This window comes from Phoca vitulina, unplaced genomic scaffold (assembly GCF_004348235.1).
Source record: "Phoca vitulina isolate PV1807 unplaced genomic scaffold, GSC_HSeal_1.0 scaffold47, whole genome shotgun sequence".
In the NCBI taxonomy this organism is placed as follows: domain Eukaryota; kingdom Metazoa; phylum Chordata; class Mammalia; order Carnivora; family Phocidae; genus Phoca; species Phoca vitulina.
In genome coordinates this window covers 9518736-9534896 of record NW_022589750.1, presented here as the reverse complement: position 1 = coordinate 9534896, position 16161 = coordinate 9518736, and the positions used below count along the sequence as shown (strand labels likewise).

The 16161-nt window shown below is 40.5% G+C and overlaps 1 protein-coding gene across 9 annotated transcripts in view; it reads left to right on the top strand.

Moving 5' to 3' along the window:
* PIGL (phosphatidylinositol glycan anchor biosynthesis class L) overlaps nt 1-16161 on the top strand; it is a 99979-nt gene that overhangs the window by 7173 nt on the left and 76645 nt on the right. For all 9 annotated transcript variants that reach the window (XR_004302645.1, XM_032431802.1, XM_032431794.1 and 6 more), the window contains exon 2: nt 7871-7970. Coding sequence is in view for 8 of the 9 variants with exons in the window: in XM_032431802.1 (XP_032287693.1) it covers nt 7871-7970 (100 nt within the window). In the remaining variant the exon portion in view is untranslated. The remainder of the gene's footprint in view (nt 1-7870; nt 7971-16161) is intronic.

Here is a 16161-nt window from a genome sequence, read left to right as displayed (position 1 = left end):
TCCTTATTTGTGCCCAACCTTTATCTCCTCCTCCCCCAACTTTAGGCCACCAGGCACAGGTGCCCTGGCTTCAGGTGCCCTCTACCTGTCTGGATTTGTGTTACCTATTTAAGACCTCCAAAGATAGCCCTTACTTTCCTGCTAATTCAGCCATACATTCTTTTTTTTTTTTTTTTTAAGATTTTATTTATTTATTTGAGAGAGAGAACAAGCGGTGGGGAGGGGCAGAGGGAGAGAGAGAGAGAGAGAAGCAGACTCTCTGTTGAGCAGGAAGCCCGACGCGGGGGTGGATCCCAGGACTCTGGGATCATGACCTGAGCCAAAGACTGATGCTTAACCAACTGAGCCACCCAGGTGCCCCCCAGCCATGCATTCTAAAACATGTTTACCTTTTATTTCACATGTTCAGATATTCTATGCTAAGAAGGTCTCTCCAGACATCTGATCCACCTTACTTCCTAAAACAGAACTTAGTGGGATATTTTTAATATTGCTTTTTAACCATGAATAATTCTTCACCATTTTCCTAATTGAGCTATATTTCAATCCAGCCTCAAGACGTTAGTCTCATTTAACTTTTTTCTTTCTGATCCGATACATTTGGGACTTCTAAAAAAGTATGATCTTAAATATTAACTGTATGCTGTTGAGAATAGAATAAATTTGTAATATTTAAAAATATGAATTCTGGGGCACCTGGGTGGCTCAGTCGGTTGAGCATCTGCCTTCGGCTCAGGTCACAGTCTCAGAGTCCTGGGATCGAGCCCCGCATCAGACTCCCTGCTCAGTGGGGAGTCTGCTTCTCTCTCTGCCCCTCACCCCACTCTCGTGCTCTCTCTCACTCTCTCTCAAATAAATAAAATCTTTTAAAAATATAAAAAACAAAAAATAAATAAAAATATGAATTCTGTGTACACCTGAAACTGTTACACATCAATTACATCTCAATAAAAATCAAACAAGGGGGCGCCTGGATGGCTCAGGCGTTAAGCGTCTGCCTTTGGCTCAGGTCATGATCCCAGGGTCCTGGGATCAAGCCCCGCATCAGGCTCCCTGCTCGGCGGGAGGCCTGCTTCTCCCTCTCCCACTTCCCCTGCTTGTGTTCCCTCTCTCGCTGTGTCTCTCTCTGTCAAATAAATAAATAAAATCTTTAAAAATAATAATAATAAAAATAACTCAAACAAAAAATAATTTAAAAAATAAAATAAAACTTGAATTCTGTTTCTTTAAGGGAGTTACAGAAACTTCAGAACATGACGCAAAGGTTACATATATTTCCGGTCCTAATTTATAAAAATAAATTAAAATTTCATATTTATATGCATAATATACATATATATAAATAAAATAGGTGCTTTTCCCTAAGGTTTAGTTTGATAGGACTTCCATATAATCATGTCAACCAAAGAATACATAGGCATCCAAGGACTAACTGAAAACAATGCTTATTCATAACTGTTGATACTGATGGGTGAACTGATAGGTTAGCTGTTTATGAGCATTTTATATATTTCTTAATATATATTTACTTACCTTCTTTTTTATAATTAAACTTAGAATTTATATGCCAGGCAACTTTCTATACAACCCCTATTCTGAACCTAGCAGTGTATAAGTGTCTGTAAAAATGTTTATGTCTTGCTGAGTATTTACCCAGCTAAAGAATGCTACACACTTTTCAGAGCTTTTATTTACTTAGTAAGTTAGAATTTTAAGTCTAAAAATAAAGGACTTGCTTAAACTATGAGAAATCATAAAAGAAATGCTAATAAACATCAGGGAAGAAGATCAAGTCAGAGACCAAAGAGAAGTCCCACAGTGACAAAGATTGCCATGAATAGTGAAAAGGAAAGACGCAAGTGTGAAAGAGAAGGAAAATGCAGTAGAACTCAGAGGGGCGCCTGGGTGGCTCAGTTGGTTGGGCGACTGCCTTCGGTTCAGATCATGATCCTGGAGTCCTGGGATCGAGTCCCGCATTGGGCTCCCTGCTCAGCGGGGAGTCTGCTTCTCCCTCTGACCCTCCTCCTTCTCATGCTCTCTGTCTCTCGTTCTCTCTCTCTCTCAGATAAATAAATAAAGTCTTTAAAAAAAAAAAAATGCAGTAGAACTCAGAAGTATAGAATGGGAATAATCAACAAAACAATACATTCTGAAGAGCTTAGTATTGGAAATACTTGTTACAACTGCTCCCTGCAGTGAATTAGACACTGTTCTCAGGCAGTACATAGTTATCATTCCATCTGATACAAATATGCCCGAATATTCAGAAAAAGACAGTTCCCCGTATGTTTGCCCTGTTAATAACAATCTCTGTAAATCACAGATCAGGAAAACTAACGAAAAGTAATATTTCCCTTAGTAAAAGTCATTATTAATGTACTCCTTTTAGGAATAATAAGGAAATACAGTACTTACTGTGCCTGAAACTAAGTAACATTGTGTATCAGCTATATTTCAATTAAAAAAAAAAATACAGTACTTACAAGCATGAGTATATTGGTTGATAATAGCAAATGGCAGTGTTCCTTGATCTTGCCTGCATAGATACATGCTCAGTTTTTTTTTAAATGAGCTTTTAAAAACTTGTTCTACCAATTTTGTTTTGTTTTTTTAAGATTTTATTTCTAAGTAATCCACACTGAACATGGGGCTTGAACTCACAACCCTGAGATCGAGACTTGCATGCTCCACAGCCTGAGCCAGCCAGGCTCCCCTCTACCAGTTTTAAAGACATAATTTCTGGGGCACCTGGGTGGCACAGTCGGTTAAGACTCCAGCTCTTGGCTTCAGCTCAGGTCCTAATCTCAGGGTCATGATCTCAGGCTTGCGAGATTGGACTCCGTGGCGGGCTCTGAGTTCAGCGCAGAGTGAGCTTGGGATTTCCTCTCCCTCTCCCTCTGCCCCTCCCGCTCTTGCTCTTCCTCTCTAAAATAAATAAGTAGGGGCGCCTGGGTGGCTCAGTTGGTTAAGCGACTGCCTTCGGCTCAGGTCATGATCCTGGAGTCCCAGGATCGAGTCCCACATCGGGCTCCCTGCTCGGCAGGGGGTCTGCTTCTCCCTCTGACCCTCCCCCGTCTCATGCTCTCTCATTCTCTCTCTCAAATAAATAAATAAAATTTAAAAATAAAATAAATAAGTAAATCTTAAAAAAAAAGAATTTCTGGGCGCCTGGGTGGCTCAGTTGGTTAAGCGACTGCCTTCGGCTCAGGTCATGATCCTGGAGTCCCGGGATCGAGTCCCGCATCGGGCTCCCTGCTCTGCAGGGAGTCTGCTCCTCCCTCTGACCCTCCCCCCTCTCACGTGCTCTCTCTCTCATTCTCTCTCTCTCAAATAAATAAATAAATAAATAATCTTTAAAAAATAAAAAAAAAAAAGAATTTCTGTTTTATGGTGATAGCTAATAATTGAAAGATTTTTATTCAGTGCAAATCTAATTATTTATTGTGGAAAAATATACATAACAAAATTTACCATTTTAGCCATTTTTAAGTATTCAGTGAGTGGCATTAAGTACATTCACAATATTGTGTAACCATCACCACTATCTGTTTCCAGAACTTTTTCATCTTCCCAAGCAGAATTCCACATATTAAGCAATAACTCCCCATTTCTTCCTCTCCCCAGCCCCTGGCTACCACTGTCATACTCTGTGTCTCTAGAATAATTTGATTATCCTAGGTACTTCATATAAGTAGAATCATGCAATAATTGCCCTTTTATGTCTGGCTTACTTTTTTTTTTAAGATTTTATTCATTTATTTGAGAGAGAGTGAGCAAGAGAGAGAGCACGAACTGGGGGGGGAGGGGCAGAATCTCTGCTGAGCAGGGAGCCCAACATGGGGCTCGATCCTGTGACTCCAGAACCATGACCTGAGCCAAAGGCAGACGCTTAACCAACTGAGCCTCCCAGGCGCCCCTTATGTCTGCCTTACTTTAATTAGCATAATGTTTTCAAAGTTCATCCATGTTGTAGCATATATCAAAATCTCATTCCTTTTTAAGACTGAATAATACCCCATTATATATATATGACATTTTGCTTATCCGGACACCTGGGTTGTTTCCCTTTTTTGGCTATTGTGAATAATGCTGCTAAAGAACGCAGGTATACAAGTATCTGTCTGAGTCCCTGTTTTCAGGGTTTTTTTGAGTATATACATAGGAGTAGAATTGCTGAGTTATATGTTAATTCTATGTTTAAATTTTTGAGGCATCTCAAACCAAACTGTTTTCCACAGCAGCTTTACCATTTTATGTTCCCACCAACAATGCACAAGGGTTCCAATTTCCCCACATCCTCACCTACACTTGTAATTTTTTGTGTGATTTTTTTTTTTATATCGTTAAAGCCCATGTCATGGTGATGGCTTTTTGTTTTGTTTTTAGATTTTATTTATTTTTTTAAAGATTTTATTTATTTAATTGACAGAGACAGCGAGAGAGGGAACACAAGCAGGGGGAGTGGGAGAGGGAGAAGCAGGCTTCCCGCCGAGCAGGGAGCCCAATGCGGGGCTCGATCCCAGGACCCTGGGACCATGACCTGAGCCAAAGGCAGTCACCCAACCAACTGAGCCACCCAGGCGCCCCTAGATTTTATTTTTAAGTAATCTCTACACCCGGCAGGGGGCTTGAACTCACAACCCCGAGATCAAGAGTCGCACGCTCCACTGACTGAGCCAGGCAGGTGCCCCTGTTTTTTTTGTTTTTGTTTTTGCTGTAGCCGTCCTAGTGGGTGTAAAATGATACCTCATTGTGGTTTTGCCTTGATTTCCCTAATGACTAATGATATTGAGCATCTTTTCAAGTGCTTATTACCCATCTGTCTTTGGAGAAATGTCTGTTCAAGTAATTTGAGCAATTTTTTTTAAATTTTATTTATTTATTTATTTGAGAGAGAGAGCACAAGTAGGCAGAGCAGGCAGAGGGAGAGGGAGAAGCAGGCTCCCTGCTGAGCAGAGAGCCCGATGTGGGGCTCAATCCCAGGACCTTGGGATCATGACCTGAGCCGAAGGCAGCCACTTAACCGACTGAGCCACCCAGGCGCCCTGTCATTTGACCAATTTTTAATTCTAGTTTCGTTTTTAAATCATGATTTCTCCAACTGGGTTCATACTAATGGAAGAGAGTCTAGGTCTTTTGGTTTCAACTTCCACTGGGGGACCGAGGCCTTTGGGTTCTAGTAACACTGCCTACTCCTTTTATCTGTCCATCCTAGGGTTGGTAGTTACCTCTTGCTGTCACTAATCTCTGGGCCACTTCACTGGTCCCTGTTTTGTTTTGTTTTGTTTTGTTTTTTTAAGGGGGTTGGGTCAGAGGGAGAAGGTAGAGAGAGAATCCCCAAAGCAGGCTTCACACCCAGCATGAAGCCCGTGGCAGGGCTTGATCTCACAACCCTGAGATCACAACCTGAGCTGAAATCAAGAGTCAGACTGAGCCATTCAGCCACCCCTCCTATTGGTAAAAACTTTTGAAAATATACTCCCATTATGTGTGTGTGTGGTGTGTGTATATATTTATTTATTTATTTATTTATTTATTTATTTATAATTGTATTAAGTACATGGCCCATTGAACTGGTGTGAACATTATAAAACATTAACAAACGTTGAAATATAAAGGACACGGTATACAAATTAAGAGGAAAAGTTCTAAAGCTTTTTCTCACCCCAACAGATAATCTTGTGCATCCCAGAGTACACCTACCCTAGTTGGACATAGTTCTAGAGTGTGTCATTAAGGGCTGCTGAAGGATCTCAGACACATTCTGCTGAAGTGCTTACATGTTCACCAAGCTTAGGGAAAATTTTTAAAATGATCTCTGACTTCAACTCCCTAACCTATTTTAAGTTCCTTAATTCAAACACAAAGTCATAAAACCAGCTCCATAAACTCATTAGCCTCCATTCTAAGCAGTTCCTCAGAATCATAATCAGAGTCTGATGTGCACAGCCTCTGGACTTAGGAAGTGTTCATTAGACTTTTTTTTTTTTAAAGATTTTATTTATTTATTTGACAGAGAGACACAGCAAGAGAGGGAACACAAGCAGGGGGAGTGGGAGAGGGAGAAGCAGGCTTCCTGCTGAGCAGGGAGCCCGATGTGGGGCTTGATCCCAGAACCTCAGGATCATGACCTGAGCCGAAGGCAGACGCTTAACGACTGAGCCACCCAGACTCCCCTCATTAGACTCTTTTTAACCAAAGATCAGATAACCTTGAGGTGAAATAGGAGAGGGTATGTGTATGGATTTGAGAGGAACCTAAAATATAATAGCCATCATAAAACTGACTATAGTTTCTGTCTGACTTAAAAAAAAAAAAAGTAAAATATTGTGATGAGAACAATACGAAACTAAGCTATTATCTGGAGTCTTTTTAGGGTTAGTCCCTTTGTTGGATACAATGTAATGACTTGTCTCCTTTCTGGGTTCAAACAGTTCACAACTAGCACTAGAGTAACTCCTGCCAAAGTTGAAAGGTCTTGCAGAACTGTTTTTCTCTGGGTTATCTGGCCAGTAAAGGAAGCCCCTCTTGGTTCAGTACTTCATGAGTGGGTGAAGTGTGCTGGACACCAGGATGATACAAAGTTGAAGGAGACTGTGACTTTTAAGGTCATTGACATTTAAGAATTCATAATCTGATCATGGAGAAACATTCATACATCTGAGCAGAATACTGGAAATGATTCCTTGCCGGAAGAAATGGGAGACTTCCCAGAGGGGATGCCATTTGGTCAAGACAATGAAAATGGATTGTAATTCAGGAAGAAATGAAGCAGAGGAGGGGGAAGGTAAAGCTAAAGAAGTCGAGGAAAGAGAAAACACTGTGTACTGAACTGGGTGGATATGTATTGCCTCATGTAATCCTCAGGAAAGCCGTAGGAGATGGTCATCATCTTCACTTTACAGGTGGAAGACCTGTGGCTCGGGAAAGTTAAGTAACTAGCACACATTACACATGCAATTATCTGCTGGAGAGTTGAATTAAGGGGTGCATTAGCTAGACAGTTGCTCATAAGTGCAGTTTAAGTGGTACTAAATCTTCACTGTATATTATTTGTAAGGATACAGAGAAGCTGTACTTAGCAGAACCGTTCTTAGGAAACAGAATATATGTGTTGGGAAAAGAAAGGATATATAAGCTATTTGGGGCACCAATGTGGTCAAGATCCCCCAGGGACACATTTTCCTGTAATACTCAGGAGTAAGAGCCTCTTCTTTAAATAAACGTTCAACAGATTTTTGAGGACTATCAATTAAAAGAGCCCAAATTAATAGCGTGCCCAGGTACCTGACTTATTCTGTCTGGGCAGTTATAGAAGAGGCAATCTTAAATCTGCTTACCTCCAAAGCCAGTGGTCTTGGCAATATGCAATACTGCCTGTAGCATGCTACGGAAATGCAGACAGACAGACAGAGGGACAGACAGATAGATACAGAGATGGGGAGGCTTAAATGGTGATGATTCTAAAGACTGGGCTGCTGTCAGTCATCTCATAGGAGTGAGTAATATTTCCTTCAGCCTTTCATCATAACCACAAATTTTTCAGGTGGCTTAAGTCCCTTAGGGAACAAGATGAGATAATAATGAGTAAACTGGGGGCGCCTGGGTCGCTCAGTCCATTAAGGGTCTGCCTTCGGCTCAGGTCGTGATCCCAGGGTGCTGGGATCGAGCCCCGCATCAGGCTCCCTGCTTGATGGGGAGTCTGCTTCTCCCTCTCCCACTTACCCCTGCTTGTGCTCCCTCTCTTGCTGTGTCTCTCTCTGTCAAATAAATAAATAAATAAATAAAATCTTTTAAAAAAAAAAGAATGAGTAAATTGATAGATTTCCACTATTAAAGAAATCTACCACTGTGTATTTGTTATCTTCAGGAAATTACTACAATCAAGGGGAGGTGCGTAAGAAAGAACTTTTGCAGAGCTGTGATGTTTTGGGGATTCCATCCTCCAGTATAATGATTATTGACAACAGGTAATTTTTCCTTCAAAAATGTAGAAATTCTTTGGCAATAAATCCACAGTGGTACACTCAAAAGACACCAAAAACTAATGTGGGTGGGTAAGACCATCTTATTTGAGAAGTCTACTTAAAATAGTTCCACATTTGTTTTTAAATGACAGTGTAATGCAAATAAATGTTTTCAACTTCTGTTCAGATTCTGTCTCTGAAGATAGCTACTTCTCTTTTAATCTTTAAAAACACTATTACAAAAATTTCAAAAAATACACAAAAGTATAAAGAACTGTGTCATGAACCCCCAGATGCCTGTTACCGAAGCCCAGTAATTATCAAGCCTTTTTTATATTTGCTTCATCTACCCCCACTTCCCATATTTTGTGTGTGCGAAGCACTTCTAAAGAAAATCTAGCCATCAGGTTGTTTCACCCCTGCATGGTTAGATAGACATCTCTTAAGAAGATAGACATTCTTTCCTATGGTCACAATGCCATTATCATCACATCCAACAAAGTTAATACTTAATTAGTAATTAATTAATGTTGGTATCCTCCAACACCCAGTCCATACTGACATTTCTCCAAGTAGCTCAAAACTGTTTTTATAGTTGGTTTGTTCAAGTCAGGGCCTAAACGAGTCCACACCCTATAGTTGGTTCACATCCTGCACTTCATTGCTCCTCCCTCCCTCCCCCACGTTGTCTTTGTTGAAAACACTTAGTTGTCATATAGAATGTCATGCATTCTGGATTTGTCTTGCCTGCCTCCTCATGGTATTAAGTTGTTCTTCTATCATTCATATTTCTTGCAAACTAGAACTTAGCTGTAACTTTCAGGGGTGAGAATACTGCTATAAACTGTACTGTGTACTTCATATTGAATTATTTCAGGGGACCACATGCTATCCGATTGTCTTGCTTCTAATGATTCTACCATTGATAGTGAATTCACACGGCAACGGCTGCTCCTTTCATTTTAAAGACCCACACCCACCTTTCATGTAATGCTTTCATGATTGCCTGAATCATTGGTTTTATTTATTTTTTTTTTAATTTTTTATTGTTATGTTAATCCCCATACATTACGTCATTAGTTTTCGATATAGTGTTCCATGATTCATTGTTTGTGCATAACACCCAGTGCTCCATGCAGAACGTGCCCTCCTCAATACCCATCACCAGGCTAACCCATCCTCCCACCCCCCTCCCCTCTAGAACCCTCAGTTTGTTTTTCAGAGTCCATCGTCTCTCATGGTTCTTCTCCCCCTCCGATTTCCCCCCCTTCATTCTTCCCCTCCTGCTACATTCTTCTTCTTCTTTTTTTCTTTCTTAACATATATTGCATTATTTGTTTCAGAGGTACAGATCTGAGATTCAACAGTCTTGCACAATTCACAGCGCTTACCAGAGCACATACCCTCCCCAGTGTCCATCACCCAGTCACCCCATCCCTCCCACCTGAATCATTGGTTTTAACTAGAAATAGCCAAATGCTGAGTTTCTAAATGTCTCCCGCATTCTAAATGTATTAGCTGTAATTCTTCTGCAAAGCAAAATTTTATCAGCTGGGGCTATTTAGTTACCCTAGTATATAATTTGATCTGAATAGACTGGATAAATGCTTAATTCTTTCTTTTTTTAAGATTTTATTTATTTATTCGAGAAAGAGGGAGGAGAGGGAGCATGCGCAGGGGGAGGGGCAGAGGGAGAAGCAGACTCCCCGCTGAGCAGGGAGGCTGACTCAGGGCTGGATCCCAGGCCACCAGGGTCATTACCGGAGCCCAAGGCAGATGCTTAACTGAGTGAGCCACCCAGGCGCCCCTAAATGCTTAATTCTTTAATTGCCATTTTCAGAATAAGGAGTCAATGCCCTACATACCTCCGGCAGTAATCCATTGTTTGTGGCTTGGATGGGGAGGGCACTTTTTTATTTCATCCGGTACCTATGTGTTTTTATGTATTCAGGGTTTCCGTTTCGGTCGTATTCTTTGATTCTCCAATTGTCTCGTCTTTGGCTATTGAGCCTCTTAATGTTAGCTCCTATGTCCTTTTGGCATGGTCTCTTCAGTTGTGTAAGATTTGCTTGCTGTCAAGGACAACGAGATTTCCCAGTGCCTTCTTGTATGCTTTCTTGCCCCAGTCCTGGCATCAGTCATCCCTCTAACGAGCTTTGGTTTCTCTTGGTAGGGTGTGGTGTTTAGAGACCATAACTAGAGTTACTAGGAGTGTTTATTGCTACAGTGTTATTATTTCCTATTGTTACTTGACCTTCATAGTGGACAGAGCTAGTAAATATGTATTTTTTTAAGGAAAAAGATATCAGGAATACTAATGCTTACAATGTAGAGTTAATACTTCAAGGGTTTTGTTTAATATGTTTGACTTTTACATCAAATCTCTTTTCTCTTACACTGTAAGTCTTGCTTTCTAACAACATGAACATAATTATTCTCTTTTTAAATCTTGTTTAAGGATTTTATAAAACATGAATGAAAAAAATACTTGAAAAGCAGATATTGAAAACCAAGGCTAAATATAATATGACTGATCATGATGTCTGCAATTTACTTTAGAATGATTCAGAAAAAAAAATGCATACCTATATAGATTAAGCCCAAATAGTAAAATATTAACAATTTGAACATTGATGAAAGATACATGAGTGTTGATTATACTGTTCTTTTAACTTTTTTGTTTGTTTGTAAATTTTTATAATAGAAAAAATTCTGAGTACCATACCACATACCTTTTCTCTGATTATTTTCTGGCATATATAAATATATGTTAATGTATTGTTACTGACCTGCCTCTTCAATTAAAAAAAAAAAAAGAAAACTCAGGGGCACCTGGGTGGCTCAGTGGGTTAAGCATCTGCCTTTGGCTTAGGTCACGATCCCAGGGTTCTGGGATCGAGCCCGCATAGGAATCCCTGCTCAGCAGGGAGCCTGCTTCTCCCTCTCCCAATCCCCCTGCTTGTGCTCTCTCTCTGTAAAATAAATAAATAAAACCTTAAAAAAAAAAAAAATCAGAGGTCTACATAACAGCAACTGGAGTTTGTATTACTATCTTTTGGGCTTAAATATCTGTTCCTTACCAGCAACATTGCTTTTGGGATTTATTATAAAATAAACTGTGCTTGCTTCCTTTTTTTATGGTTTTCCTTTTCTGTTATTGGGTAATGTGCAAGAAGGGGATAACACAACTTACAACATGATGAAGACACAAGTTCCTTGAAGTATAAGCAAAGAAGAAATAAACAATCACCCCCAAAATATATAAAAGGCCAAAGTAGTAATTTTGCTGATGTTTTCAACTCATTCCTACAAAACAAAATTTGCTCTGCTATTTTTACAGGCCAGGAGTACTAGAGAAGAAGTTATAAGTTATATCTTTACTATAACCCATATCTAGTTATATCATAATTTTCAGATCCTGTTTGTCCAGGAAATGAGTCCCATTTGGATAGTTTACCTTTAAGTAGGTAAACACTAACCAATTTCTAAGATGAACTGGTAACTTTACTTAACAGTTGACCTTAATTCTGGGACATAACAAGGGAAATTTATAAGAAAGATGCAGCTTGCTTATCTGGTATGTGGTTTCTGTTATCTAGATTCTAGATATACAGTTAAGGACAGGAAAGAAGTGCAGTAGAAGCTGCCTTCACCCACCATTTGTTTATTCCTACTTTCTACATTATTTCAACAAAGTCCCAGTCAGATTTTGTTGTTTACCCTTACAGGATTAGAACAAGTACACTATTAGGGGCACCTGGGTGGCTCCGTCGTTGAGCATCTGCCTTCGGCTCAGGTCATGATCCCAGCGTCCTGGGATCGAGTCCCGCGTCAGGCTCCCTGCTCGGCGGAGGGCCTGCTTCTCCCTCTCCCACTCCCCCTGCTTGTGTTCCTGCTCTCGCTGTCTCTCTCTCTGTCAAATAAATAAATAAAATCTTTAAAAAAAAAAAAAAAGAACAAGTACACTATTAGATGAAGGAAGTTACTAGTCCAGGCAGGCTTGGTGAATCTAATGAGTTACAAATGAGCCTGAATCTGCTAGGATCCATTTAGGCGGCTTCAACAGTAAATGTGTCCTCCTGCATATGAAGCCACCCGAAAGCAAGATGGCGCCAGGTTGGCTCGACAACATCATCAAAAACCCAAGTCCTTTCCATATCTCTGTGCAGCTGTTTCCATCATGTCAACATCTCTCCCCTCACGGTTAGAAGGTGACCGCATTAGCAGTTGCAAGCGTCACCTGCAGACACAACTGTGTCCTGCCAGGAACGGGGGTATTTTCCTTTGGCACATCTCTATATTCTTTATATTGTGGAGAAAAACCAGGAGTCGCCAACAGACTCTCTGAGGTCTCCTGCCCTGCGTGGGTCATCACCACCACCACCACCTCTACCAACATCCCAACCATGGTAGCTGTTAGATACCAGCTTTATTTATTATTTATTTACTTAAGAGTGCTTTATTTCAGCAGAAGAATGCTGGGAATGGCTATAGATAGGAAAAAATGCTCATTTTGCCTCACTGTCTTACAAAGCCTGTATGCTTTACAACCCACCTAGCCTTGTGCTCGCTTCGGCAGCACATATACAACCCACCTAGCCTTGTGTTTTTGTTGGGTTAGGTTAGTGAAGGTCTAGGGGACTGGCCTAGGCTGGGGCCTAGCTATAGGACTGCTTAGGATGCAGAGCAAGGAGATGTATTTCAAGTGTCCAATCTAAACCAAGGAACAAAAGATAGATTAAGCAGATGACGTAAACAAAAGGAAAACAGGCTAAAAAGACAGAGCAGGTTCTGTGGGTAATACCTGGAAAACTACTAGCACCTCTAGAAGATCCACAGTGGAGCCTGGGGAAGAGCAGAAACTATAAATGGCTCTAAGTTGATTAAGACCACTTTGTTGAGAAAAATCCAACGGATTGTTAGGCTTAGATTGTCTCCATGCGTTGTCCATGAGCTGAGTCACTCTCCCTGGGTTTCCTTTTTCATTTCAGTACCTGCTTTAATTAGCTGCTTCCTCCCACAGTAGAAAAGGGAGGGGGGGGAGTGGAGTTTAGATGAGCAGTAAATAAATTAGCACTGGCAGACATGCATCTCTTACTGTTTGAACCTTCATGACATCACAACAGAAACAATAGTGGAGACAGATGATCAGTTGTTTGCTTTAGAATTATCACTTTAGGGGCGCCTGGGTGGCTCAGTCGGTTGACTGAGGGACTCTTGATTTCAGTTCAGGTCGTGATCTCAGGGTCATGAGATCAAGCTCTACGTTGGGCTCTGCGATGGGCATGGAGCCTGCTTAGAATTCACTCTCCCTCTGCCCCTCTACCCACTACCACTTGTGCCATAAATAAATAAATAAATAAATAAATAAATAAATAAATAAATGAAGTTTTAGAATGATCACCCCGATGATTCTGATGATAGAATGGATTGAAGAGTTTAGGACACAGGCCAATCAGTCTTGTGCATTTATCCTGGCAAAAGGAGAATGTCTCAATTTAGAGTGCAGCAGGTAAGATGGAGATGAGGGGATGAATTTGAGTCTTATTGAAGAGGTTTAAGTGGCAGGATTTCAAGAACAGAAGAAATCTGGGATAACGGAAATTACAGGCATAGAGATGTAAGTGGATAAAGATTAGCTGGCATAGTTTGCAGGCGAGAATTGGGTTACGGGAAAGAACAGATTAGACATCCTTAGCATATAGAAAAATTAAAACCATTGGAGTGGATGCAGTTGCCCTTGGATCAATGGGGCGATAAGAGAGTATGGAGATCAGGCAAGGCAAGAAGAGAAAACCACAAATGACGAGGAAGAGAATTACGCATTTGGTGTCGTGTAACCTGAGGAGTGGGCATAGGGATAGTTCAGAAAATTGTGAAGCAAATGAGAAGTCCCTACTCAGAGAAGAACCCCAATATTAAGCAAAATTAGCATCAGATGCTATAAAAAATTCTGTATCCTTCTTTTTTTCATGAGAGAATATTTTTAGCATTTCCCCAAGTCATTAAATAGTCCTTAGAATGGTCTTAAAGATTTGATCACAAGGATGTATTATAACCTGATTAACATTCTCCTGCTATTGAATATTTAAGTGTTCCCGATATTAAAGTATTTTAAAATTTGATAATAAGTCTTTGAAGTTCTGACCCTTTCCTTAGGTAGATCCCTAGATGATGAATTACTGAGACAAAGGACAGGACTTCTTGTAGTTTCTTTTATCTGGATACCAAAAGCATTCTTTTTTTTTTTTTTTTTTTTAAAGATATTTTTTATTTATTTATTTGACAGAGAGATAGCACAAGTAGGCAGAGTGGCAGGCAGAGGGAGAAGGAGAAGCAGGCTCTCCGCTGAGCAGGGAGCCCGATGCGGGGCTCGATCCCAGGACCCTGGGATCATGACCTGAGCTGAAGGCAGCTGCTTAACCAACTGAGCCACCCAGGTGCCCCTGGATACCAAAAGCATTCTTACTAAAGTTATTGTGGCTCATCTTATTTTTTTGTTATTATTATGAATAAGACTTTTTCTGATATATTTTTTAAGACTTCACTGCTGATGTGGAGACGATTTACTGATTTTTATGTATATTTCTTTTATATCCATACACTTACGAAACTTCTTTAAAGAACCTAACATTTCACTTGATTCTCTTAGTGTTATGGGTAAATCATCTGCAAATAATACTAATATAGTCTTCCATTTTTCCATTAATGCCTCTTATTTATGCACCACTTCTTATTAGTTTAGGTGGGATTTCTTAAATTGTGTTAAACAATTGTAGTAAGAGCAGGTAATTTGATCTGCATTAATGATTTGATTGAGAACACATCTATTTTTAGCATTAACTGTGTTGGCTGCCGGTTATGAAAGATATTCTTGGGGTGCCTGGTGGCTCAGTTGGTTAAGCGTCGGACTCTTGGTTTTGGCTTAGGTCTTGATCTCAGGGTGGTGAGATCAGAGCCCCATGTAGGGCTCCGCGCTCAGCACAGAGTCTGCTTGAGATTCTCTTCTCTCTCTTTCCCTTCTGCCCTTCCCCCTGCTCACGCTCTTTCTCTCTCTCCCTCTAAAATAAATAAATAAAAATCTTAAAAAATACATATTCTTCATTGTGTTAGGCATTTTTGTTGGGAACTCACCTTCATTGTGTTAGATTTGGGGGCTCCTGTCATTTCAGTGCCCTACAAAGAGATAAGAAAAAAATTTCAGGGGTGCCTGGCTGGCTCAGTCAGAAGAGCATGCAACTCTTGATCTCAGAGTTATGAGTTCCAGCCCCACATTGGGTGTAAAGATTACTAAAAAAATAAATCAACTTTAAAAAAAGAAAAAAGTTTCAGTTTATTCTCTATTTTATTTGGCTCAGGGTAAACTACTGGGGTCATCATGGGGGAATTTTTTCTCTATCTATGCCAATAGGTTCTGTAATGCTTTCAAGAGCACAGATCTAGAGCCAGACTACCCCAACTGCCCCAGCTTTATCAGGTTATTAACTGTCACCTACAGAAGTTACTTACTCTCTGTTCGTAAACTTCCTCCTCCGTAAACCTTGAAAGATACATGATTTTGAGTAAGTCTGTGAAAGAAATCACTTGTTTGTTTGTTTCAAAGATGACGTACTTCCCTTTTACTCCGTTGGTATATGTTGCGATTTCTTTTCTCATTATTAAGATTAGTAATAATATGAATGGGCTTGTGCCCCGGCACCGTGTTTGCACACACGGACATCCCCCTGTGCAGTGTCTGCTTTGCCCAGCAACGCAGGATGTTTTTTCAGGGCCAGATCTGAGTGGTGAAGACTGCCCTCAAACCAAAGATCTTAGCTTGGTTATTAAGGTCATCATTCTCACCATCTATCTTAATTTATTAATTTTTGTATGTATTCTGAAATCACGCAGCTTCAGCAACATCCCCTACTTGTGAAATGCTACAGTAGAGAGGTAGTCAACTTGTCAAAAGTAAACACTTCGAGGGGCGCCTGGGTGGCTCCGTCGTTAAGCGTCTGCCTTCAGCTCAGGTCATGATCCCAGGGTCCTGGGATCGAGCCCCGCATCAGGCTCCCTGCTCAGCGGGAGGCCTGCTTCTCCCTCTCCCACTCCCCCTGCTTGTGTTCCCTCTCTCGCTGTGTCTCTCTCTGTCAAATAAATAAATAAAATCTTTAAAAAAAACGAAGTAAACACTTCGAGAAGCCAATTTGAAGGA